This window comes from Poecilia reticulata, chromosome 3 (genome assembly GCF_904066995.2).
Source record: "Poecilia reticulata chromosome 3, P_reticulata-male-v2, whole genome shotgun sequence".
Taxonomy (NCBI): Eukaryota; Metazoa; Chordata; class Actinopteri; order Cyprinodontiformes; family Poeciliidae; genus Poecilia; species Poecilia reticulata.
In genome coordinates, this window is record NC_088832.1 from 12,990,853 (window position 1) to 13,015,753 (window position 24,901).

At 40.3% G+C, this 24,901-nt stretch overlaps 2 protein-coding genes and 1 long non-coding RNA gene across 12 annotated transcripts in view; 2 read left to right on the top strand and 1 right to left on the bottom strand.

The window, feature by feature from the left end:
- The window catches only part of LOC103461991 (uncharacterized), a 79,150-nt gene that overhangs the window by 35,736 nt on the left and 18,513 nt on the right, over nucleotides 1-24,901 (bottom strand). For 3 of the 4 annotated variants that reach the window (XR_533252.3, XR_533253.3, XR_533251.3), the window contains exon 2: nucleotides 5,197-5,680. This is a non-coding gene — a long non-coding RNA (uncharacterized LOC103461991). Of the gene's footprint in view, nucleotides 1-5,196; nucleotides 5,681-12,833; nucleotides 13,493-24,901 lie in introns of those variants that run through there. The other variant, XR_014086877.1, reaches the window with a different exon arrangement.
- Nucleotides 273-6,197, top strand: obi1 (ORC ubiquitin ligase 1). Its single transcript, XM_008404423.3, has 6 exons — nucleotides 273-462; nucleotides 651-786; nucleotides 2,451-2,542; nucleotides 3,501-3,722; nucleotides 3,846-3,934; nucleotides 4,413-6,197. The coding sequence occupies exons 1-6, from the start codon at nucleotides 376-378 to the stop codon at nucleotides 5,791-5,793; spliced, it is 2,007 nt and encodes a 668-aa protein (XP_008402645.2). The 5' UTR covers nucleotides 273-375; the 3' UTR covers nucleotides 5,794-6,197.
- LOC103461988 (POU domain, class 4, transcription factor 1) overlaps nucleotides 6,341-24,901 on the top strand; it is a 52,910-nt gene continuing 34,349 nt past the window's right edge. For 2 of the 7 annotated variants that reach the window (XM_081605112.1, XM_081605113.1), the window contains exons 1-4: nucleotides 6,341-7,548; nucleotides 7,982-11,288; nucleotides 11,637-12,040; nucleotides 22,116-23,985. In XM_081605112.1, the coding sequence (XP_081461238.1) occupies nucleotides 7,426-7,548; nucleotides 7,982-8,968 (1,110 nt within the window). In that variant the 5' untranslated portion in view covers nucleotides 6,341-7,425 and the 3' untranslated portion in view covers nucleotides 8,969-11,288; nucleotides 11,637-12,040; nucleotides 22,116-23,985. The remainder of the gene's footprint in view (nucleotides 7,549-7,981; nucleotides 11,289-11,636; nucleotides 12,041-22,115; nucleotides 23,986-24,901) is intronic. The other 5 variants (XM_081605114.1, XM_081605115.1, XM_081605116.1 and 2 more) reach the window with 5 other exon arrangements.

The window sequence follows — 24,901 nt, forward strand, 5'->3', positions numbered from 1 at the left end:
GTTAAGCGCAGAATCCTTTAGGAGGTGACAGAGCGAGATCTGGCTGGTAGTATGGTAGAGCCACAGTATTCGGATCTCCAAAACAAACCGCAATTCCCATACTTTTATACAAGAGTATAAAAGGGTTTGTGGTATAAACGCTAGCAAGACTTCTGCTAGCGGTGAAAAACTGTTTTACTAATCTTTACTTGTTTTTAAACACCACATTCAGTTTAATCACTATACATCCACAAAAGATTTCCATATAAACATGTTTGTAGATTCCTTTTAGGCCGTTGACGCTTTCCGTAGTTTTCAGAGTCGGCGGGCGGAACAGCGGGTTCCCTAATTTGAAACTTTGTACCGCCTCAAAGGAAGTCCCTTCCTCTCTGTGCTATGTTCTCTGGAAATATGGCTCATATCTACCAGACATCGACCCTCTCTCTAACTCTGCCAATTTCGTGTCAGATATGTCTCGGAAAGGTAATAGCGTTACGCTTTTTTAACAAACTCGCAATCTGTTTGTTAGTACTGCGTTCACACGGAACAGACGGTTTCTTAGTAACAAACCAGTTCAGCTTTGCGACGTCGTCGTTTGCAAAGTCAATATGTTTCTCATAATCTTTGCCAGGCCTAGTCTAGATATAACTCACTCAGGTTTGCTTCTGCAGGTCAAGCAGCCCGTCATCTGCGCCAATCACCACGTGTTCTGCTCGTGCTGCATGGAGATGTGGTTAAAGAAAGCCAACCAGTGTCCCACCTGCAGAGTGCCCATCACAGCCGAGAACCCGTGCAGGGAAATCATCGGTGCGTGGCTTCACCGCACACTGACACAAACCAAGACGAATGCGATGCCTAACCAAACATGAGCGCATATTTAAAAACGGTGTCTATAAGGCAGGTTTTCCATAAACAACTAGATTAGGAGAGTCATAGATGGTCCATAGGATTTCTGCACAGTTTTGTAGGAATTTCACACTTTTGTAGGCAAATTTAAAGAGTGCTTGGGCCCTTTTTACGCAAGTTCTACGTCATAAATACATACGTTTACTTTGGATTTATTTTTTCAGCAGTTGTCAGACATTAAATATGGAACCTCCTTAAATCGTAAAGAAAGGTTGAAAGTTTAGACAAGCTTAGACAATGGGCTTGGCTGAAAATGTTTGAAACTACAAATATTTTCCAAACTCTTCTATTTCTCCGTAGTTACCAGACCTGGTTTTCCAGACTCTGTGACAATCTTGAGTGCTTCCTGGCTTTTTAGTTGCAAACCAGTATGAGAAATAAAATAAAGTTCAGAATCGACCAGCTCTGGTGCTTTACAGAACATCTTTCATTACATGTGCCACTGCTGCTTAAAGCTTGAGATGGACTAAACTCAAAGCTGTGCTTTTCTTACACAATCCATAACCTAACCAGGATACAGGAGCACAGATACATGTTAGACATCTTAACTGTCTGTGTCTTGTAGAAAAAAAATGGTGAGTTTAATTAGGGATGCACAAAATTTTGGCACCAACACCAGTATTGGCAGATATTATTTTTTAACATCTTAATATCGGTCTGATTAATAAAACTGGGCTGATATAACAACCAATATTTATTTTCATCTTGTTGCCCTTTATTTCTTAAGGAGAAGAGGTTAGTGTTGGTCATGTGGTGTTTGTTTGGTCATGTGACTGATGCAGTGTAGGATTGTGAGATCACTTTTTTAAGGCATGGAATGGATGGTATATATTGATAAATATTGATTATTAGCCATCACAGCAATATTGGATATTGATATTTGTCTCAAATTTTTATATCAGTGCATCCCTAAACTTTGCTTGATTGTGCTTACTCTCAAGCTTACCAAGATTAGCGATAAAAACTAGTTATTTAAGACATCATCAGCTACAGTATGTGTGATAATGTTTGAGTTGGAGGAAAAACAAAGTTAATTTTCTGCTTAACCAAGCAATTTTTGATTGTACAAATCAAATAACTACTATGTCTGTGAAGGAAGAGTGTATGAGAGTTTTTGTCCTCAAATAACAAATAAATATCCAGTCATAAATCAGTGTTCTGCTTCTGCTTTATGCTCTTTGGAATGCAGGCCTTATTTACAGAAATCAGATGTGATATCTATACGATTATAGAGTTGTTCCTGTTGCTTATTAAAACGATAGTTTAGAGCTGAGAATTAAAGTTTAAAGTGGACTAAATTCAGCTATATGCTATAAAGGACTGATCAAAAGCTTTGAGTTGTCACCATATTGAAATAAGATCCATTACTCAGCTGTGAGGAAGACATTTCCAAAATGGCAATGCTCAGAAGCCTGTTTGAAAGTTGTATTTATCAAATAGAGGTGTGGAGTTTCTAGTTAATCTCTGGTAGAAATTATTTCTGGAAATGCTGAAAGCTGATATTTTAATTCTTCTTTAATATCACAGCTCATCTTTTACTGCACTCTGTTTTTTCCTCCCCACAGGAGGGACAAATGACGGCGATTACAGCGAGAGCCCCTCTATGAGAAAATGTCTGAGGAAAACCAGAGGAGAACTGCTTCTACGAGAGTATGAGGTTGTCAAATATAGATTCCTTTTAGGTTTTATTTTAGTATCAGTTAAGATATTGAAAAGAGTGCCATATATAGGATTACTGCTGGGTTTTTTAAGTGGAGTATTGTGGAGCAGATACTCATAAAGTCAGTTGGCTATAGAGAACCGACATTAAAGTAATAACTCAGATAGTCATAAAACTTTTTTAGTTGTTGTAGATACTTAAAGACGTCCTTTGCTGGGCATGTCATTTCCTGTCCACTTCCTCAAACCTAAACACACTCACCACTCAACATAATTGAACATGCAATGTACTTATTGGAACGTAATGGACACCTTTTTTGTGTTGTATTTTTCAAAGAATTAAATTGTTTCGCATTAAAAACATCTGAGGGAAAAAATGTAAACAACCAGAAATAGCTATGTTGCGTCATTTTATAGTAAATGTGAACCTAAAAAGCTTAAGCTTTTCTTCAAGCATTTCTCACCTGTTTGCATACTCTATGAAGCAATTTATAGAACTTACATAAGATTTAAATGATTGCACTAATATGCAAAGGCGTCACTCAGGAGAAGAAAACAAAACGTTTTCTACAACATTGACTTGTCACGTTAAAGATGGCCTTCACCAATCTGACAACATATGAGAGGTGAGCATAACAGGCCGGAAGATCTGCAGATTGTGGTGGTGGCAGAGTCATGCTCTGGGGTTACATTTAATCAGCGAGTCAAGCTGGATAAAATGTTCATCATTTCCAAACTAACTTTGACTCTAAACTTTTTAATTTTGCTACATTTTTAGCATAACTTGAACTGAAGCATTCATCCAAATCAACAAAAAATACTCCATCCAGAAGAAATAGACATTTCCCACTTTTTATTCTTTTTGCCCCAACATATGCATTTTTTTAACCTTGATAGGGTTTAGGTGTCAACATTTGAAGTCCTGCTTTCAGATACATAAAATCTCTTTTTGACAGGAAGAGATTGACGGACTCATCAGAGAAAACGAGGAGCTAAAATCAAAAAATCAAAATCTGGAAGACCAACTCAAGACTGCTTTGCTCCCGTGCAACCTCAACACAGAGCAGCCAGATGACAAGAGAGTTTCGCTGTTTGTGGTGGAGGAGTGGAAAAACAAACTCCAAGCTGCCACAGATGTGTGTGATAAGATAAAACAGGATATGGACAAGATGAGAGAGGTAATCTGTAGCTTTTACTATTAAACAGGCCAAACATGTCCAGAATGCATTTTATTGTAGTTAATGTTGAGTTTGTTGAACTTTTTTGATGCCAATAAATAAATATATTAATGTGTTTCTCAGGCAAATAAGACTTTGCGATCTCAAAATGTTGACCTTGTGCAAGAGAATATGAGACTGAAAGCAGAGGTGGCAAGCAGATCTCCTCAGAAGTAAGTGACGTTTTGGCGTTTCTTACTATCAAATGTGTTAACATTTTTCTGATACCATGACTTTTTCCCCCCCTGTTTTCAAAAGTTCTGTCTTTAAATTAATGAGTTTCAATTTGAGGACATTTCCTTTTTGTCTGAAATATTCACTGTCATGTTCAAATGCAAGCTTTTGTTTTCTTCTACTTGAAATATTTTATAAGCCTCAACCCTAATTTACAAAAGGGGAGGCAGAGTATTGGATTGAGTTTCTGTCAACAAACATGAGCGTTAGACAGTTTCATCAATAAAAACAAATACGTCTGGCCTTTAAGTGAGATCAGGTTTACTTTAAGTTTGAAAAAAATGGAATGTAGACAGTCATATTCGTTAAAAGAAAATGTTTTGAAATAACAAAGACCAATTAAAACGGGTTACGATTCAGCTAATTGCCATTTTTACTTGTTTGTTGTCATTTCATGACAAACTGGTCTGTTCTTAGGTTTGGCCGCTTCACAGTGGCAGCCCTGGAAGCTAAGATTCAGCAGTACGAGCGCGACGTCGATCACCTGAAACGCGCTCTTGATCGTAGCGACCAGTACATCGAGGACCTGGAGTCTCGTGTCAGGAAGTCTGAGAGCAGACAGCTTGAGACACAAGAAGCTCTTGGGACTAACAAAGACGCGACCGACGTTCTCCTACAGCAACAAAATATCAGTATGATGATGAGAAGCTTGAGCGACAACGAGAGAAGGTCCATCTGCAGCAATCCGGAAGCGGAGTGTCGACCATTTTCACGGGATCACAGTTTGGTGTTCCTGCCGTCAGCAGATCACAAGGAGTTTAACAGAAATGTGCCTGGAGAGAAGAAGAACGAGGACTCTGAAAACATTTCCTCTGACTTCTTGCCCACCACCCCTTCCACTGCTTTCCGCTCTCTGACCCTGAGAAGCCCTGGCATCCGTGAGAAGAAAGTTGCATTTAAACCCATCTCTCATCTGAGAAGGCTCGATTTCGAAGAATATGCTAGCCAGGGCAAGACTAGCGTAGCCTTGGAGAAAAAAATCAACAGCCTGGAAAAGTTTCCTAAAGGCTTATATCAAACGGAAATGGAATCCTCCAAATCTGTCTTCTGGGGCTCCTGGCAGAGATCAAGTTTGCGGGACATGTCACACCCAGGTCCAAGTAAAGAAAACTTGGCAAAGGGAGTTACATCTGCTACTCTTATCAGAGAGGAGCCTGACAGTTTACAAATGTCCAGTGAGGCATCTATGGATGCAGCTTACCTGGACAAAATATCAGAGTTGGACTCCATGATGCACGATGGAGAAAGCTCCTGTAGCCGGGGATCCCAGTTCTCCTTGGCTTCCTCCCCTCACATAGACTTGGATAACACTCTTGTCCCAGAGCAGCAAACCTGCCCTGACACCTTGTCCGACAATAACGGCAAACCTGCGATTCCAGAGGAGAATAAGAACCACTGTACAGACACTAACAAGGATAGTGATTTGAATGTCAGCGTTGCTCCAACAGGCTCTGACAAGGAAAGCTTTGCCGCTCAGGTGTCGGACGGGATGAATGGTGCCCACGTTTCTGGCTCCGCAGAGCGTGCGGAGCCTTCCCTGACCGAAGAAATGTCGTTTGACTTGTTGTTTGATCGTCTGGATGAGATTAAGTCTGCTCCCTCTTCCTCCCTCAGTCCAGAAACCCAACACCAGGATCAGGATCATGTGAACCCTCCATTCTCCTCTGGCTGCACTAGTAGTAAGCCTGTGAACACAACAAGAGACAGAAGTGCACTGAGCGGTTGTCAGCCAATAAAGAGAAAGTCACACAGTCCCTTCAACACAAGCAGCCCCACCAAACTTTCAAAGCTCATGTAATGGCTTTGAAAACTGAATTTACAAAACCGCATTTCATTCTTTAGGGTGTTATTTATTATATTTTTGTTGTGTAGTGTTAAATGAATTAAGCTAGAACAACACTGAGGTACTTTGTGTAAAGTGGGGTTGTATGTCTCTTAGCAACTCAATTAACATAAAGCATACTTTCAGCTTGTAACATACTACTAACTCCAACAGTTGTGTACAGAAGTGTCTTGTTTTGTGCTGGGACTTTTATCAGACTTATTTGCAGCCTACTTGCGTGTAGTTTTCCGCTATTAACCAACTCAGATCATTGTTTAATAACAAAAAAAAAAATTAAGATTATCTTGAAACACTGAAGTGCTACAGAAAAAAAAAATGTGTGTTAGGAAATAAAGAAGTAATGCAAAGCAAAAAAAAAAAAGTATGAAAACTGTGTATGTTTCTTCATTTCTGCTGCCTTGAGCACCTGGTGTGACTCCTGTTCAACAGTGATGGTCCTCTGTTTTGTAGTGACATTCCAACATTTTTTTTTTCACCACATACGACTTGCAATACCTTAAGCTGTCATAATTATTAATACATTGCTATTAAAAATGGAAACGGCACGGCCTGTTCATGTCGACAAAAACCTCATAAGGACACACATTAGAGACCTCACACACAGCAGCAGCCAGCCGCCTTATTTATTATGCAAATTTAACGGTGCCGTGTATATTTCACATACCTCTAATCACTGCATGAAATTTTAATTGGATAACCATTGCGGTTTGAATTAATGAAGTGTTAATTCATTGGGATTAATTAATTTAGATAAAGACCGGTGCAAGGTTTGGTGATGTATTAAATCAATTTGTTTTGCACTCATCTGGCAATGATGGGCCGTAATGATCAGGTGGCGCTCCCCATTTTCTTTTAATTAGGGGTGAAGAAGAACGACACCGCCACCTGGCTTGGAAACTTTACCAATATAACTGGATGTCCTAATGGTGGTTAAAAAAAGAAAACCAGAATAGGCTGAATATTCTGATATAATTAGGTGTGATTTCACGAAATGTTCCTTTTCTGTGTCTTAGATTAAGATTACAATTCCATTATAAAACAAATATTTAGCTACACGAGCCAAAATTAGCTGCACTGGGTCATTTGTGAACTGGAGCTGAAGTAAAGAATGAGGCCTGGAAGCTACTGATGCACTCCTGTAGCTGGATAGAGAGAAGCCCTAAAACGCAAGCAACTACTCTCCAGATGTGATTGCCTGCCCTGTGAGCAGTTTTTTTTTTTTTTTTCTATCTGTCAGCCAGTTCACTGTTCTGGCAGCTTGTGTCTCGCGAGAGCAGCCGAGCACGGGCTTGACGAGATCTGAGGCGCTCAGGTGTAAGAGCCTCTCTCATCCCCAGCAGTGGGGGAAACAGTAGACAGATAAGTGCGTCTGAGAGACTGCAGGCATCTCTGTGATCTCCGGGCACAAGGCTGCCGCACTCGGCGCACTACAGAGCGAACAGCACTGCATCATTACCGAATAGGCAAAGGATCTGTGATTATCTATGACTATTTTCCAGCTCTCGTAGCTGTTTCCCCCCTCTGTTTTATTTATTTATTTATTTATTTTTCTTCTCCTGTGCACTTTAATTCGAGACGTTCGCCAAGATGATGTCCATGAACAGCAAACAGCCGCACTTCGCCATGCATCCCTCCTTACCCGAGCACAAGTACACCACTCTGCATTCCAGCTCGGAAGCTATAAGGAGAGCCTGCCTGCAAACTCCACAGGTAAATGATCCCAGAAAACTTTACCTTCTTTGTCACTTTTTCCTGCCACGGCTGCTCGCAAGCGACGAGCGCTGTCTTGTGCGTAATAACGAGAGGCGCTTCAAGGCACTTTCCGCCAAGACGCGCGCTTAATGTTTTTTTCATGTATTCCACAGCAATCACTCGGAGAGTCTGTGATCTTTTTGAAAGCATGCTCACGCGAAAGCCCGGCGTTTGCCGTTTTTGTATTAATTTTTATGACTTCCCGCCTCTGAAGGAATACTCAACTCTGCTACGTGTCGCCAAAAGTACCGACTGACAGATGCATTTATGCACGTTTCTTTTTTCCTCTTTTCCTTCCATGTGCCTTTTCCTATTTTGCACCCACTCACTTTCTTCTCCTCTTCCCTTTCATTTTTCTTTTTTCTTTTTTTTTTTTTTTTTGCCCTCGCAGCTACAGAGCAACATATTCGCGAGTCTGGATGAGACCTTGCTGGCCCGGGCAGAGGCTTTGGCCGCCGTGGACATCGCCGTGTCCCAGGGCAAGACGCACCCGTTCAAACCGGACGCCACCTACCACACGATGAGCACGGTGCCATGCTCGTCGACGTCCACCGTGCCCCTGGCCCACCACCACCATCATCACCACCACCACCACCACCAGAACCTGGAGCCTCCGGACATCATGGATCACATCGGCTCGCCGTCCCTCACCCTGATGTCCAGCGCGCACGACGGGACAGGCGGAGGAGGTGGCGGGGGAGGCGGAGGTGGCGGCGGAGGGCTCATCTCCACCTCCTCTGCCCACCCGCATTCCCACATGCACGGTTTGGGTCACCTATCCCACCAGGCAATGAGCATGAACTCGTCGCTCACCCACCACGGGCTCTTACAGGGCCATCACGGTGGAAGCCAAGGCGGCCCAGGGCTCACAAACCACGGACTTCCCTCCATCAATGACTCGGACACAGACCCAAGGGAGCTGGAGGCTTTCGCGGAGCGCTTCAAGCAGCGGAGGATCAAGCTGGGGGTGACCCAGGCGGACGTGGGCAGCGCTCTGGCTAATCTCAAAATCCCCGGTGTGGGCTCGCTGAGCCAAAGTACAATTTGTCGATTTGAGTCCTTAACTCTGTCCCACAACAACATGATTGCGCTCAAACCCATCCTTCAGGCCTGGCTGGAGGAGGCCGAGGGGGCCCAGAGGGAGAAACTGAGCAAACCTGACATTTTCAACGGCGGGGAAAAGAAACGGAAGAGGACCTCGATAGCAGCCCCGGAAAAGAGGTCTTTGGAGGCTTACTTCGCCGTACAGCCTCGGCCGTCCTCCGAGAAAATAGCGGCTATAGCTGAAAAGTTGGACTTGAAAAAAAATGTGGTGCGAGTGTGGTTTTGTAACCAAAGACAGAAGCAGAAAAGGTTGAAATTTTCAGCTGCTCACTGATGGGCAAAGACAACGGAGAGAAATGAAATGAAGAGTTGGGTGACTGAATCTGGGGACCAAGAGACACTAACAAGACACCATTTTCAGTCTTTTGTCTCCAGCGACTTTACACGTTGGTGCACAATGGGCTGTAGGCACCCATTTTATGAGGCTTCATATATCTTGTTTATTTTTCACGTTATTGGTGAATGTGAAGTATGCAAATACCAGACTACACAAATTTCGCTCAGTTGTCGCGAGGGAAAAGTTTAGCGTCGTCGTCATTGCCTTTTAAAACGCGTGGAAAGACGTAATTTGCTTGATACAATATAGCGAGTTGTTTTTCTTCTCTAATAGGCCTATGATTTGAAATATAGCCATTTACGAATTACCTCATTTATTGTTGAACTGTGTTTCGGTTTGATTCTTGTCACTGTTTGGTATAGAGTAATTCACGAAGCTGTTCATTTATTTATTCATGTGTTCCTTTTATTCTAATTTTAGAAGCTGCTATAAACTTCGAATTTTGTTGCAAACTTTTAATGTCTAACGAAAAAAATAATAATTATAAAATAAATTGGGCCTGCATGAAATACTAATTCACGGGAAGAAAATAAGCCTCTACAGGCCACCATAATAACTACAGATATATTTATTTAAATTTGCACAAAAAAAACAGACCCTTTAGGTTTAGATCGACATGGTTTGTATGTACAGACTACAGTTTATCACTTACAAGAGGCGAACTCCTGTGTTTTGGAAACAATTTCTAAAGGGTCTTGCGACACCTTTGGCATCACAGATCAGAGCACGAAAAGCTTGTGTGCTTCATGAAGGAGTAATCACAATGAAAAAAAAAGGACAATTTTTCTTTTATGTGTTTCAGTTTGCAGTGCAAACACTCTATGCATTTAAGAAAAAAAAAAGAATAAATCACTGCTTACAGTAGTGCTGTCTACTGATAGACCTTATTTTTTTGTGGGTGGTTGTAAGTCACTGTTAAATGCTTGTTTTCGCATTAAGATCACCTCGTTGTTTGTCGTGTTAACTGTTACGGAGTCGTTGTGTAAGTACTATTTACTTTGTGCACAGGTATGTTTACAATACTACGGCGACATGTGCATCATGGAAAATGTCTCCTTCCCTCACTCACAACTTCTACACTCTCCTCTGTTGTCCTCTTACTTTCATTGGTACTCTCCATCCTGTACGCCAAAATCCAACGGGGAGTGTGTTCCAGCAATCTTCTAATAAATCAAAGAAAGAAAACCGTGCTTTTTTTTTGGTTGTGATTGGACACGCTACTCAAGGGGCTCATTGTTGTTGCACAATATTATAGCAACAGCTTTGTTAAAACTGAAATGATTTTAGTATGACACGAAGTTATGTTTTCCCGCCCTCAGCTCTGTTTTCTTTGTTTCCTTGTCTTTCTTTTTTCTGTCTTTTTTTTTTTCTCTTTTTCACCTTCTTTTGCAAATAAAGCTTGGATGGGAAATTTTCTTTTGAATCACATCACATATATTAAATCAAACAACGATTTAATGTATTGTCAAATTAAAAATATGAAAAAAAATATTATTGATAATATTCACTTACATTCGATAATAGTATAATAATTGTAAGAATAATTAATAATAAATCCGTTTTTTTTCCTAAATTACACAGTAGACATTAGCATAAAAAGAGAAAAAAAATCGGACAAAAATTTGTTTCCAATTAATAATAACAATAAAAAATAACAATAATAATGCACTATTTTATTCAGAAATTAATATTCCTTTGCCAAGTAAAATACAATTAGCATTTTTTGAAAACTTCAAGATAGAGCTCCACTCTTCTAGATTTACGGCGATGACAGGCCTTGACGGCACACTGAAGTGTCACAGCAAAGTCAGAATAACTCAACGGTAACATTAAAGAGGGCATGCAAACGAATAAGAAGAAGAAAGAAAAAAAGAAAAAAAAGAAGCTAGCAAAACAGCACAAAGTAATAAAATACCAGATTGTATCTTTGAAATATCACAATGACATCTCATTCCTCCTTTAACTGTACTGTCTTAACTCTAAACCTGCACGGAATGTTTTTGTTTTTTCTTTCTTCTTCCTTCACATTCGCCTGGTACTTGGTCCTATGAATTACTCTGAATTTTTATAAGCGTGTAATGCAATATTAATCAAGGTTTGCCGCTATAAAATGCAATACTTTCAGTCGGCATTCGGGGTTTTCAGAGGAAGTGGGCATGTGGAGGACGTCGATTGTATAACAGCAGCGAAAGCTTCTCGTTTTTGTTTTCTGTAGCTTTTTGGTCAAATTGGACAGAAGAGAAAGCGGCTCATCAAAGTAAGTAGACCTTTTTTTATTATTTCACATAGTTTTTAACCTGAAGGAAATAAGATTGCTTAACGTTTTTCAGACACAAAGCTTAGAACGGAATACAGCTTGGTGATTTGTAGCAAATAATAATTAATGCCATTTATTGAAAACTTGAATGCTATCTATCTATCTATCTATCTATCTATCTATCTATCTATCTATCTATCTATCTATCTATCTATCTATCTATCTATCTATCTATCTATCTATCTATCTATCTATCTATCTATCTATCTATCTATCTATCTATCTATCTGATATGACTTTATTTATTTATTTATTTATTTATTTATTTATTTATTTATTTATTTTTAGTACGGACAGTCAGCCACACAGCACGGTTGGCACTGAACAGTCTCCACCGGCGGCACCACACGCGCCACATGGCACATCATTTCAGCACCACGAACAGCTCCGCTGGCGGACTGAAGAGTAATGCATTATTGAAAGCCTATATCAAACAGCTCTGGGGTGCTGTCTCTCTGCACAAGGGGCTGTGGATGAAGTCGGACTGTCTGCCTTCACAATAGCCTCTAATATGTTAATGGCCGTAGGGGATGCCTGAGGTACCGTCCCCAGCTGCCTCGCCTACCATATGTCAAGCCGTTACGACAGAGCCCTCTATTAATCAGTTGGGGATATTTCATCGATGGCCTCGCCGATATCATAACCCTTAAAGCTCCATCAATACTGCGCCTCGCATCGTCACCTGATCTCAGGTATTCATAATACAGAGGCCTGAGAGAGAGAGAGAGAAAAAGGCCTTCTCTCCCCCCCTTTGCATGTCTGCACCGTTCAAGTACCTTAAACTCTTCCCACCGTGTTACTTCGGTCGTGCTTCTTGGGCCACAGAAAACTGGTTTCACATTATTATTATTATTATTATTATTATTATTATTATTATTATTATTCACCATATAGGCAAATTTCGCCCATATTAATCACCTCTTCTGCTTCCGCCTTTGTATCCTTGCGTAGGCCGTGATGGATTAATCGTGGAGCCTTCCAAAGGATCCCATAACTTAATTCCTGCAGGCTACTAGTCAGGGGAGTAATTAATCTATACCGCGGATGTAAATAAAAGGAAATTGGATTCCTGACAGACGAAATGAGCGAGTCTCTGACACCACCTCGGCAAATAATGATTTCGCCACGTTATGGTTACGCGGGGCGCTTAGATTTACGAGCGTACGAGTTTTTACTATGGCTCTGAGCGGAAGAAAGTGAGCCTACTCTAATCGCAGCTGTTAGGCACCCAGGTTAAGATGGATTAGATCATTATAATTACAAGATGACGCGCTGAAGGTAAAAGGAAGGGGCGAAAAACAAAATGCTCACAATTGGCGTTTTGTTCGGTTATTTGTTTAATCTGAACTCATTTTTGTTTTTGATATTATTCTAGGCCAGCTTATGAATTTTCTTCAAAAATAAATAATAAAAGGAGAAGCCTCAGATGGCTCAGTTGATCTAACAATGCGCGCTAAGGTTGGCCTTTGGACGGAAATGTCAAACCTGGGATGCGGATGGGTAGATCCCCCAGATCTGCACTCATTTCCCACTCATATTTGCTCAGTAATCCGCCGTGGCAGCCCTTCATCGCCGGGGACCCGGTTTGAGAGGCGGTGCTGTTGACACAAGGGTATATTTCAATCACAGAGGGTTCAGAGTCAGACGCACAACTTATTTGTCTAATAAATCCGTCATTTAGTAAGAAAAATATTTGATCTTGAGGGGCTGACCTCTTGTCATGTAGCGAATGAGAGATAAAAATGGATATGGACGCATCAAGGATATGCAGGTCGCCTCGCCTTCATAACAAAAAATAAAAACTATTTAGATTTGTATTAGTGTGGAGCACAAAAAAAGTCCTATTGTGGGTGTAGTTGTTTAGATGAGGGGTCGAAAAGTTGCAGGAGAGCAAAAGAATAGACGACGTGATGGGAACAGATCAAACTGGCAGAAATGATGAGTTTTTTTTGTATTTGGAAATAAATTAACGACTAAGATTGGCTGTCTATTGAAGCGAAATTTGATGCTTTGGTTCTTTGCTCTGTGAATTTCAATACGTGCTTCAATTGGGACTGATAATAATAATAATAATAATAATAATAATAATAATAATAATAATAATAATAATAATAATAATAATAATAATAATAATAATTGTACATCAGCTGTACAATTATAATTTATGAAGAAAAAAACAGGGATAAACCCCTATACATCCTCTTGCTCATTTTCATTTTGCTCTTCCCAAAATATCTATTTATAATTACATGTCACAAAAAACTCTTGTCAAAGTTGGAAAAAGTTCCAAAATCAATACTTATGTAGCAACCAACCACAAATTAAGTATTAATCAATGAGCCATGATCACCCATTCAGTTCTGTTTTGTGTCACATCTTTGCACCATGAAGATAATTAGTAGGGTACCTATAAACTCAACCCACAAGATACCTGTTGGAAATGTACACAACATTCTTTCTTAATGGCCCAATGGTCAAGTTTAGTCCAAATAAAAACTAAAATAAAAAATACAAATTTGTAAATATGGACGGTTTAACCTTCGTACAGTTGTTTGAACTCACCGCTTGACAACTAAACTGATAAAGTGCGACACTAAAACATCAAAACACTTGTCAGTGTCTTCACGTGATCATGGCGGGATGTTTCAACTCGTTCTCAAATCACGTCCCGCCACCTAAATGTCACTTTATGCTAAACCTGCCTCACTCCCTAAATGTCACTTATTTCCCAGTCCTTGCCTTCAAAGAGCCGCCGCGGCCCCGGGCGGAGTGCTCTTTGAACCCTGCTCCCTCTCGTCATTACTCGCACGTGCATCAGCAGGTAGGCGCGCGAAAAAAGAGAGGGGCGCGCGACCGGAAACATAAGGAGGGGACGAGGGGGGACATGCCATATAAGGAGACCCAACGTCAGCGTCATCGACGTAAACTCAAGAGAAGCGACAGGAGTTTAAAACTAACGTTTTGTTTAGTGTGAATCTACAGATTTGTTGTTTATTTTAAATACTTTCCTTTAAAAAATAATAATAAAATATAGGACAGGAACTTGAGTACTCTGTCTATGAGAGTCAGGCTCAGTAAGGTTAACAAAAGGTGAATACCTCTACAAAGTTCATAATTCTTTAAAACGCGCATGCATTCTATTGATTCTAACCTTGACTACACAAGCTAAACCTAAATCTTACAATAAGTAAGCACAATACTTCAGAGCAAAAAGAATGTATGTAAAAGAGAAAGGCCTCATTCCTTTTTTTATGTTGCAAAATATTTTTTTCTCTTCTTTTGTTGCAAAATGTAAAATAAGAAATTAATGCTTGGAGTGGTGATTTGTGCAGGGGATGAATGAATTACTTTTTTTCTACCACCACGACGACTTTGTTTCGGACCTGTTTATGTCGCTGTCCTTTGTGCTGAAGTGCTTTGCAGAGTCCTTTATAGGGATAATTTCCAGTATGTTTCCACTTAATGAACTTTGTCTTAGTTTCTACTATCAACTTTTCCATTTGTACCTTTACGTACACTATTGAGCCATCAAAATCCTATTTACTGGTGTTTCGGATTCATCCATAACTCTTGATTCTGCGTGGTTTGCTTTGCACATATTTAAGGTCTAGACTTTCGTGTGGTGGGGAAATGTAGGGGCATTTCATGTTGCTGACAGGAGCCAGGTCCCCATCGGAGAGATATTCAATATCTTCCTCTGTACTCATGGACTTCGATAATGAGGAGGGTGTCGGCCACCATTTGCCCGCCGCCACGCCATCAAATATTCATCACTGTTGATTAAACAGCCGGCAGCTGCCGATCGGCCGGGTGTCAAGTTTGTATCCAGCTACCTCTGCATACGTTCAACCACAATACAATACACGGGGCCCCCGAAACGCTCGCTGAAATTGCACATAAGTTCACCGAGTGTCTTGGCTGAACGCGTCTGTGGAGGGGTGAGAGGTTTGTGAGGTGAACTTCGCACGCTCTCTCAAAATAAAGCGAGGCTTAAGCGGACATTTACGTTTACATCCCTTGACTATCAGCTAAAATGACAGAAAGAAAAATATATGTGTGTGAGTGGATGTGTGAGAGGTTACAGTGAGGCACCGTAAATATTTCATGAGTTGTTAGAGGTTGGGGTAGACAGGGAGGACTGCCCGGGAAGGTTGGTTCAACTCATTTGCTGAACTCGAAGCATACAGGGGAACAAATGTTGATGCGCTCTCTCTCTTTTTCTCTCTCTCTTTCTCGCTCTTCCTGCGTCTCTCTTTCTCTTTCTCCTTTTCTCTCTCAATGTTACGCACGCACGCACACACTGAAAATCTGAAATATGTTAAAGTAGTGGAGCAGCAGCGATCGTAAGACTTATTTTTAGCCCCTCTTGTTCTGATAATATTCTAAAGATGCAATATTCAATCACAAAGGAGCAGAAGTCTAATTATATCAGGCTCTGGAACTATAACATTTTTTAAAATGCATTTTCACGGAAACATAATGGCTAATCCGGTTTCACAAAACCCACAAAACTGATATAGACAGTTTTTTTAAATGAAAATTTTCGTTCTCCATTCTCTAGAAGTCCTCAGTCTTTTCAGACCAAACACAGAAACATAAACCTCAGAACATTTTAGATTCTGGACAATTTAAACTTTACGGATTAGATCGTCCAACTAAATATCTTTATTAACTTTTTTCTCCATCCCTAAAGTAGAAATCTGAAACTCTATCTGAAGCTAACATCCACAGTCAACTATTTTCTATTTTAATTTTTTTTTTGCATGATCCTAGTTTATAAATGTCATAAAATTTCAAGTACCAAAAAACCAGAAGGATGAGAGTAATTGAAACTCCAGTTATCCAGAATGGTAAACAAAAACAAACCAAAACAAGTAGCATATTCACAAGTAGAAAACCTTTTGACAGTGAGCTTGATTAAGAGTTTCATTTTTTTAATCTTAGAGTTTAAGAAAAAAACAACAACCTTAAAACCTTGAAAGAATGAAACAAACAAATCTCATGTGCCATTTCCTTTGGTTTTCAAAGCAGATAAAAAATTATAAAACACCCACTAAAAAAGGAATATTTTCATTAATGTCTACCTGAAATAAGAAAGCTCAAGAAGACTCATCATATTGAAGTATATCACTGTTCATGGCTTTAAACAAATAACTGCTTGTTTTCTTGACCAAATATACAATTTGCCCAACAGAAGTGTAGCCACTTATTGGTGACACTGAAAAATGACATAGCAAGCACTTTAGCTGGAGCTTCATGACAGTGGACACAGATATCCCGTCCACCATCTGAAACACTCTGCATTTAAAACACATTTTACTCTACAATATTGAAATGTTTTGAGTCTTTTTGAGGGAATAAACAAACCAAGGCTGATGGATGATGATGCAACATGTTCATACCTCAACAAATAGCTTGACAAATTATGGAGAATATTTGACTGCAGATGCTGACTACTTTACTCCTCTTCCATCCACCATTGTGGATAGCAGTAACCTGAAGTGTCTTTTTTAGAACCAAAGGCCATCTTGTTTTGAGAAAACTAACCTCAGATGAATTTATGAGGCTTGATTTTACTGACAGTGTCCCTAGAATAACATCTCGAAAGCTCTGTTATTGCTGAGCAGTTTGACATGGACATGTGGAAAAAAGTGAGACATACATAGTCAATGCATGACTTCCATTTTTTGTGACAGCTGTTTGGAGAAATGGGAGATCCGACACAAGCGGATATCAGAGAAGCAATCCGGTCCAGAAAATACAACACATGACCTAAATGCTTGTGGAATTTTAGAATATTGCTTTGTAAATTATTGGATGTGTAACAGAGCTACAGAGTATTTTAAACCACTTCCTGAGGTGCTGGTTTGTTAAGTCTCCATGCTACTGCTCTCATCTCTTCACGTCCTCCTCCTCAGTGGATAAATCACCACATTAATCTTCACTTTCCTGATTTAAATTTGAAGTGCAGGCTTGCCTATCACTACTTTTAACTTGAGTGGGCATCATGTTCTGCTCTTGTACCTGGGCTTAGAACTCCAGATGGATCATTGTTTTTCTGCATTATTTGTTTGCATTTATGAACATTTTACATGTTCAGTAAATAATATTTGGGATGCTGCAAGTCAGACATCGCTTAACGGAAAAAGGAAGCACATCAGCACACCGGCCATTGATTGCCTTTCTTTGATCTTGTTAGGATCTGGTTACATAGACTGGAAAATGACTCCCTAAATCTCATTGCTGGAATGCATGAATAACAAAATGAGCTTTTTGATGGACACCTTAAGAAAGTGGCACCAGTCCGCCCCTAAGCACAGAACTGAGAGATGAACCATTGGTTGCATTTCTGCAGCTAAAACATTGAATCAGACATGCAACACTTGAATCTGTTAGCAGAAGAAAAACAGGTACAAAAACTCCTTCAACAACCTTCTCCAACAGATGTTGCAGCTGCCTTGCGTCACTATCACACAATGCACTGTGTTATAACTATGATCACACCCAAGAGACTCCACTGAGTGCCTCCAGGATCTCATGTTAGGTTTCAGCCATTCCTTGACATCTTTCATCAATACCACATGTTCTGACAATGATTATGATGTCCTCAGTGGCCTGGCTTCACACCTTGCAGGTCACATGGTGGCGAAATCAGCTCTGCTGCTTATTACTCAGGGGACCTCATCGACTCCTCAGAAGACTGACAGCTTTGACAGGTGGAGCTGGAGTCGGCTTTGACAAACTACTGATTAGGCTGTCACTCCGAATAGAGGAAAGCCAAGAACTATGTAAAACTCATTCACTTACTCACTCACTCACTCACTCACTCGCTTGCTGCGAGCTCAGACAGGTAGCTGAACGAATGCATCACCTCATCGAGCTGCATAGGTTGACACGGCTAATTATGCTTGAGTAATAAGCAGCAGTCACATTGATGTATCTCAGCAAGAGTTTCAAAGCACAGGCTCGGTTGCCTTAATGGAATCAATTTGTCCTTCAAACCCCTTGGAAATTGGTAAATAAAAACTGACTTGTGTTTGGATGTTGTGAGAGTGACGCCTGAACATTGTGTGCTAGCGTCGCCTGAAGCAAAAAAAAATTAGCGGCAAATTGTGTCACATAGCAGATTACATCCACATGTACATGATTATCAGCGTAGTGAAATAGTTCGCATTGAGGGGGGGGGGGGGTGGTAGTGCAAAGAGATTGAAGTTTGTTTTTTTTTAATCCAACTTAAAGTTGGATTTTTTCTGTAAAACGTCTATGTGTTATTCCCAATTATTAGAAATCCAAAATCTTGAAAGAATAAAGACGAATCATCTGCTTAACTTCTAACAACAGCGGGAATCAGATACTGACATGTACTACATACAAATATGCTTTTTTGTCTTAGTGTCATAAAATGAGACTTAGTTCAGTTATGATTGCCAACATTTCCATTTGCTCCATGTCAAAAATAATGGCAGAGACCTTTTTTTGTATTACATACTGCTAATTTAAAAGTGTACTTATTCTAAAGTTTTGAATAGTTTTAGGAAAGAGCATAAAGGGATGTTGCTGATTAATTACAACTGTTGATTAATTCTCTAATGACTTTGATTGACTGCTACTCCATTTCACCTACCTGGGCTGCATACTACCTTCTCATTTGTGTATTCTAAGAATGATGCTGTCTGAAACAGTCAGGATCCAAATTTCTGCTACTTATTGACCATCGTCACACGGCTTAGTAGCGAGGGGAGGAGGTGCAACAGTCTGGGGAGAAGGGAAGGTGAGGAGATAAAGTGTACCACTGAATAATTCAGAACAAAAACACAGAGGAAAATCAATCATGTGGCCAAATCTGGTATTAATAGCCAATTCTACTAATATTAGGAAGGATGTGTTTGAGAGAGGGTTTATGGGACGCGTCGAAGGCGTTTTGTGGATTAACTGACTCTGAACTCACTATGCTCTGATTTTATGAGTTTTAAAATAACCATCTGCTTAGAACTGTAATACTGTCCATGTTAGACACTTTAGAGTTACTAAGTAATTAGCACTACATTGGATTTTATAATTGCCAATCATGTACCTTTATTGGTCAATTACCTACCCTAATCAAGTGACTCAGCCAAATGTAACAGTCTTATTATTACTCAATTAAAACAAATGCTCTCTGAGGTAGGGGCTTTGAGGCAGAGAGGAACCGGGGGTGTGTGTGAGGTGTTCCCACTATATCACCAGGTAATTAATATTTTCATTAACTCTCTCTCTCTGTTGAGCGCCGACCTGCCTCTGATCATTTCATTTCCCCTCCATGGGTTCGATACCGTAGTGGCTCCATAATTAGTTTGATTTACATCTGCCTCCTGTAATGAAGGAGCGAGGTCGCTCCCTCTTCTTCCCTACGCCGAGTGCCACTGCTCCACTCGCACTCCTGCTACAGCCAATAAATTCGCCGGGTTGGACATGGAAGGAATAGGCTTCGGTGTACAGAGACGGCTCATGAACAAGAAACAGAGACTTGGTTTATGAAAAATTCACGGCCAGATCTTTGAGGGATTGTGGAAGGGCTTGTGTAGGGAAACGTTGCTTATTAATGATTGAAGTCGACATGGATGGTTCTTTTTCTGGCTGAAAACCGAAGTGTCCTACATGGTGCTGCGTAGGAACCACTGGGATTAGGAGCAGTGTTGTCACAGATGAAACTACTCACTATCAAAGATCTTTTGGCTGACCTGATTTGCGTCAAACATTTATGATCAGTGTGTCAAAATATATGTTATCGAGTTACTTAAAAAAAAAAAAATGTACGGACAGTTCAAGGTAAAGCTCCACTTTTGGTAAGATATTGATCACGGGTAAGTGAGAGCAGATGTGATGGATTTTATTTAAACCAGCACATGCGATGCAGTCCACTGTATGAGCTCCATGACTTAAGCAGCTTTACACTCAGCAGGATAGCACAGGAGAGCAGATGAATGATTTCAGCATTAATAATGCTCCATTGATTATTGTTCTGCTGTTTAAAGGTGAATGGCAAAGCTTTCTGAGCAGCAGGGGATGGAGAAGTCTCTGAGAAGTGTCTCTGAGAAGGCCTGATTTACATTTTGGAAAGTGCACCTGATTCTCAGGGGGTTTGGCTGTCGTTTTCACTCGATACTGACGGTGAACTTTCTTTGTTGTGGAAGACTCACCAGTCCTTTTGCACACAAGCTGCAATACAGTTGCTGTAAATTCACATATGCTGCTGAAAACCAATGTGTCCAAATCCATAGCTGTTCATTCTCCGGCTATGAATACATAATAAACAAATTCAATATTCTCATTTCAATAGTTCAAGAAGGCTTTAGGTTTATTGTTGAATAGTCTACCCTGCAATAATACCTTATCGTTTTACTTGACATGTTATTCATAGTCACCATTGGACTGCCTGAGTGCATTTCAGAGGGCAGGAACTTTTTCCAAAGACAGAGACAAAACCTTGGTCAACAACTGCTCTCCAGCCAGCTACAAGTTAAGTTCATCTCAGTGTCACAATACCTATGATACCTAAAAAAAAAACAATTATCAGCATAATTCACAAGCAGCAACGCATATAAATAAAAATAAAAAGTGAAGTTTGATCCTGCAGTGTTGGTTCCAAGAGGTCAACCTCACTGTAAATATGTAAAGCAGCTTCAATTATAAATGTAAAAAAACAAAAAAACAAAAAAACAAAGGTTCTAATCTTATTCTCTTGAAGGTTCAAAATAATTGTAGCTTAAGCACTGTATTTAATATAAGTAAACTCAAACTCATTCATAAATGAGTGCAGTAAATCCTTCATGTTGCGGCACACATCCAACTCCTTCACTTTATGTTGCTTCGATGCTCTTAGGGATCAAAATGCGTCGACACACCTGCGATAAATGGTGCTAACAGGAAACACTGCATGTTCTGGCTGTGGGTCTCATATGGAGCCAGAGGCAAGCGGGTGGAAACATAAAGATAATCTTCAGTGCCACATAAAAAAAGGAAGCCAAATTAGCAAGCTAGCCAGACAGTCCATCGCAACATCTCTCAGGCACATTTAGCCAGCAATGAACGCAGCCCTGCCTAGCATTTCCCCTTACTCAATTATTGATGGTAATTATCCCAGTGTGCTTAGTCTGCACCATAACAATATATTTTTAAACAAGAAACAAGTCACTGCACATTCTCTCAAGTGATCATTCCTGTGTTCTCTTTATTCTCCTCTCGATAAAATAATCGGTAGAGGGTTGAGTTTTCACGACGTGGAAACAAAGCCGTTGGCCTGTCATCTGTTAAGAGTAACCGTGATAAAGGTATTCTCTAAATAGTAACATATGTTTATTTATGAAATTATTTAAAGGTACTCAGGTGAAAAAGACAAAGAATAATGTGTGTTTGCTGCACGAAATCAGTAGCCAATACCTCATTTGTAATGAAATATTGCAAAATGGCTGAATCAATCAAGCAATTTGAATGAAAAAAAATCACCTGAAAAACAGCAATGTTATATTTTTTGTGGCAGCTTTCCAAAATTATTTTGTGACAAACCCCTCCCCCCCCATAAAACATCACATACAGCAGCTTCACCATTCCCATGCTGAATATTTTCACCATTCAAACAAGTCAAACTATCACAGTCTAAAAAAATTTTCCCCCAACAAAAAGCATGCAAACCTTCACTTTGCTAAACATACAAGCACAACAATATAACAAAATCTAAACAGCTTTCTCTCTCTCTCTCTGTCTCTCTCTCTTTTTTTCCTGGCTAAGATCTCGGCCTTACTGTCCTCTATTTCCCCTTCCATTTCAGTGGAAGGCCCAAGCTTGCCGTCTTCCAGCGCCGCAGGGCATGGAGCTAGCCAGCGGTGAGTTTCCATCAATTAGTGCACCCCCGCGGCCTCATGGCAGAGCCCACCTTTGACTGCGGTGAGATATTGATTAGTTCAGCTGCACTGTCAGGTCTGGAGTGTGCAGGGCCTGGTGATCCAAGGCCTTCGCCAGAGACAAGATCATGTCAAGTTTCTGACACATGTAGGCTCTCACATACACACCCGTGTGCACACGCATGGAGGTTAGCATGTGTACACATGCAGGTGCGCGCAGACGTGCGCGTCAACACATGGACACATACAAATGCAATGAAACATGCTCTCTCAGATGACTGCAAGGTGTGAGAGAGGGAAGATAAGAGGAGAAGTCCACAAGAGTTGCTTGTCAGGAGTGATGGGTGAGAACTGACAAGTGCTTGTTAGTTTTTTTGTGTGTTTTTTTCCTCCCTCTGCCCAGTAGAGTTGGTGTGAAAACAACAAGCTGCAGAGCCTCCGCACTCGCTCAACTAAGGTACAATGTGATAATACATATCCACAAGACAACATAAACGGCTGCTGAACATGAAGTTCAAAACAAGCAGCGAAAAAAAAAAGAAGAGATATTTTATTCAGGTTAGAAGTGGTAGATAGGAAGCAAAAACATCTCCTGTCAATGCATGACAGCTATTAGACGGGCACGGACATTAGTCTGTAATGTTCAGAAACACAGTGCATCTGCATGAATGAATAGCACTTTAACTTTTCTAGTGAATGTGGCAGCAGAGTAAAAATGAAAAGCTGCTTGCCCAACCAAGAACTGAAGTTGTTTAAAGAGACCCCTGACAGCTGAAAGTATGGAGAAAAATAAAAAATAAATCTGGATCAGTGCTTCCCCATGTGCATTTCAAATATTGGCAAGACCTGTATATTCATAGGATGGTATTCATTGGGCTTTTGCAGTGATGCAACCAACTGCAACTCCATAGGTATTCGCTCATAAAGAAAAATATTACCATCCACTCTTTGATGAGCACACCTCAGAAAATATTTCTTAAAACCATTACAAGGCCAAGCAGAGCTACGTTTTTTTGTTGTGAACCTCAAAGACAAATTTGACTGACCACAGGAGCCTGAGTCGACAACTAGACGAGTGTGGTTTCTGCTTTAGTGCCACGGTGACGCCAAAAACAATCACAACAATCTCAAAGTGAGCAGGAGAACACAAACATCGAAGGGTCCAATAAAAATGAGTAAATCCAGCATTTTTCAAGCAACATTATTTTTGGGAAACAGCATCGATTTCATGTTTCAGCCCATTATTACCTAATCGGAAAACAATCACGCATGCAAATTGTTCTTTAAAAGAAAATGATTCGAGATAGGTTAAATAAAAGCCAAAAGAATATCACTTAAATGATGACAGCAGTGATAAACGCCTTAGTGTTCTGAAGCTATTTGATTCAGTGTCAGGGATTAAAAACAAACGACAGGTGTTCATAATATTTAGATTAGTTCTTATACAGCGATTTTCCCAATATTGGTGCTTTAAATACTATTTTTAGAAACAAAAGTTTAATGATTCATAAGTTTATTTGTTAAAATATTAATCTTTAAATGGAAAATCAAATTATGGTATCTTTGGAGAAACTGGGTTCCTATAATTAACTTTTCTTTCTGATCACAGAGACTCAACAAAAATGAGTGAACATTGGGAACCGGAAGTGAATCCGTGAGATTGGACTTCATGGTGACTCGGAGCAAAAAGCCATTGTCTGCGATGTTGCTCTGAAAAACAGGATGGACGTTTGGACTGTTGTGGGCAGCTGTATCTTGTGAGGAATTTTCATCCTTTTTTTCCTCTTTCATATTGTTTCCAATATATTTGCAAAAAAAAAAAAAAATCCTGTTTTGTTATCTGTTTATATATATATAAATAAAGATTAAATACTGTTTTTTTTCTATAAAAGCAAACTTATTAGGATGCAGGATATACATGTGGGCTGTTTGCTACACAAGGGCATAAACATCACGGAACAGTGCATGTGAAAGCAACGCAGATAGTGGGAAAACACACACAAAAACACTGTCAAACGCCTGAGGTATGCTCCACTTGAACGCTAGCTGCAATTAGTCCACAACCAAATGATGAGCTGCATCTGCACTTAATGCATTTCTGTATCTAATCAGTGCAAAGGCTACGGGGGACGTGCAGCCTTCATCTCCTGGCTCCCCGCTGCGTGCCCTGCACCACACCACTCTGTGCAGAGCGCAGGGATGTGTGCACCACTTCCTGTCTCCTCCCTACTTTATCCAAGCAGAACAAAGTTACTGTTAGAGAACTGATCTCCCCCCCGCAGTTTCTTGCTCTCTGTTGGTTAAATAAGCCATTTCACCTTCTTTTCATCCTCCTCGCTCTGCCGCTTACACGAGCCGTCAGCCCATTACGCCGAGATGTTGGGTGGTGCAGCATCGCCTTACATGTATCAGGAGCTCATCTGAGGAGGGTTCTGGAGCTCTGTGTCATGCTGGATCTGCTCAGCAGATGTTGAAACAAATTAGGCCTTCGCCATGCTGACTTTTGCTGGAATAAATTGAATGTGATTCACTTAGGTTTAAGCAAAACTGAGCAGTCTGTCAGAATATTCTTATCTTTCGTAGAAGTGATCAGAACAAGCTGTTCTACACAACCAATAGAAAAAGAGCAACAGCTATCATTGATATAAAATCCATTCATCCAATAAGGACAAG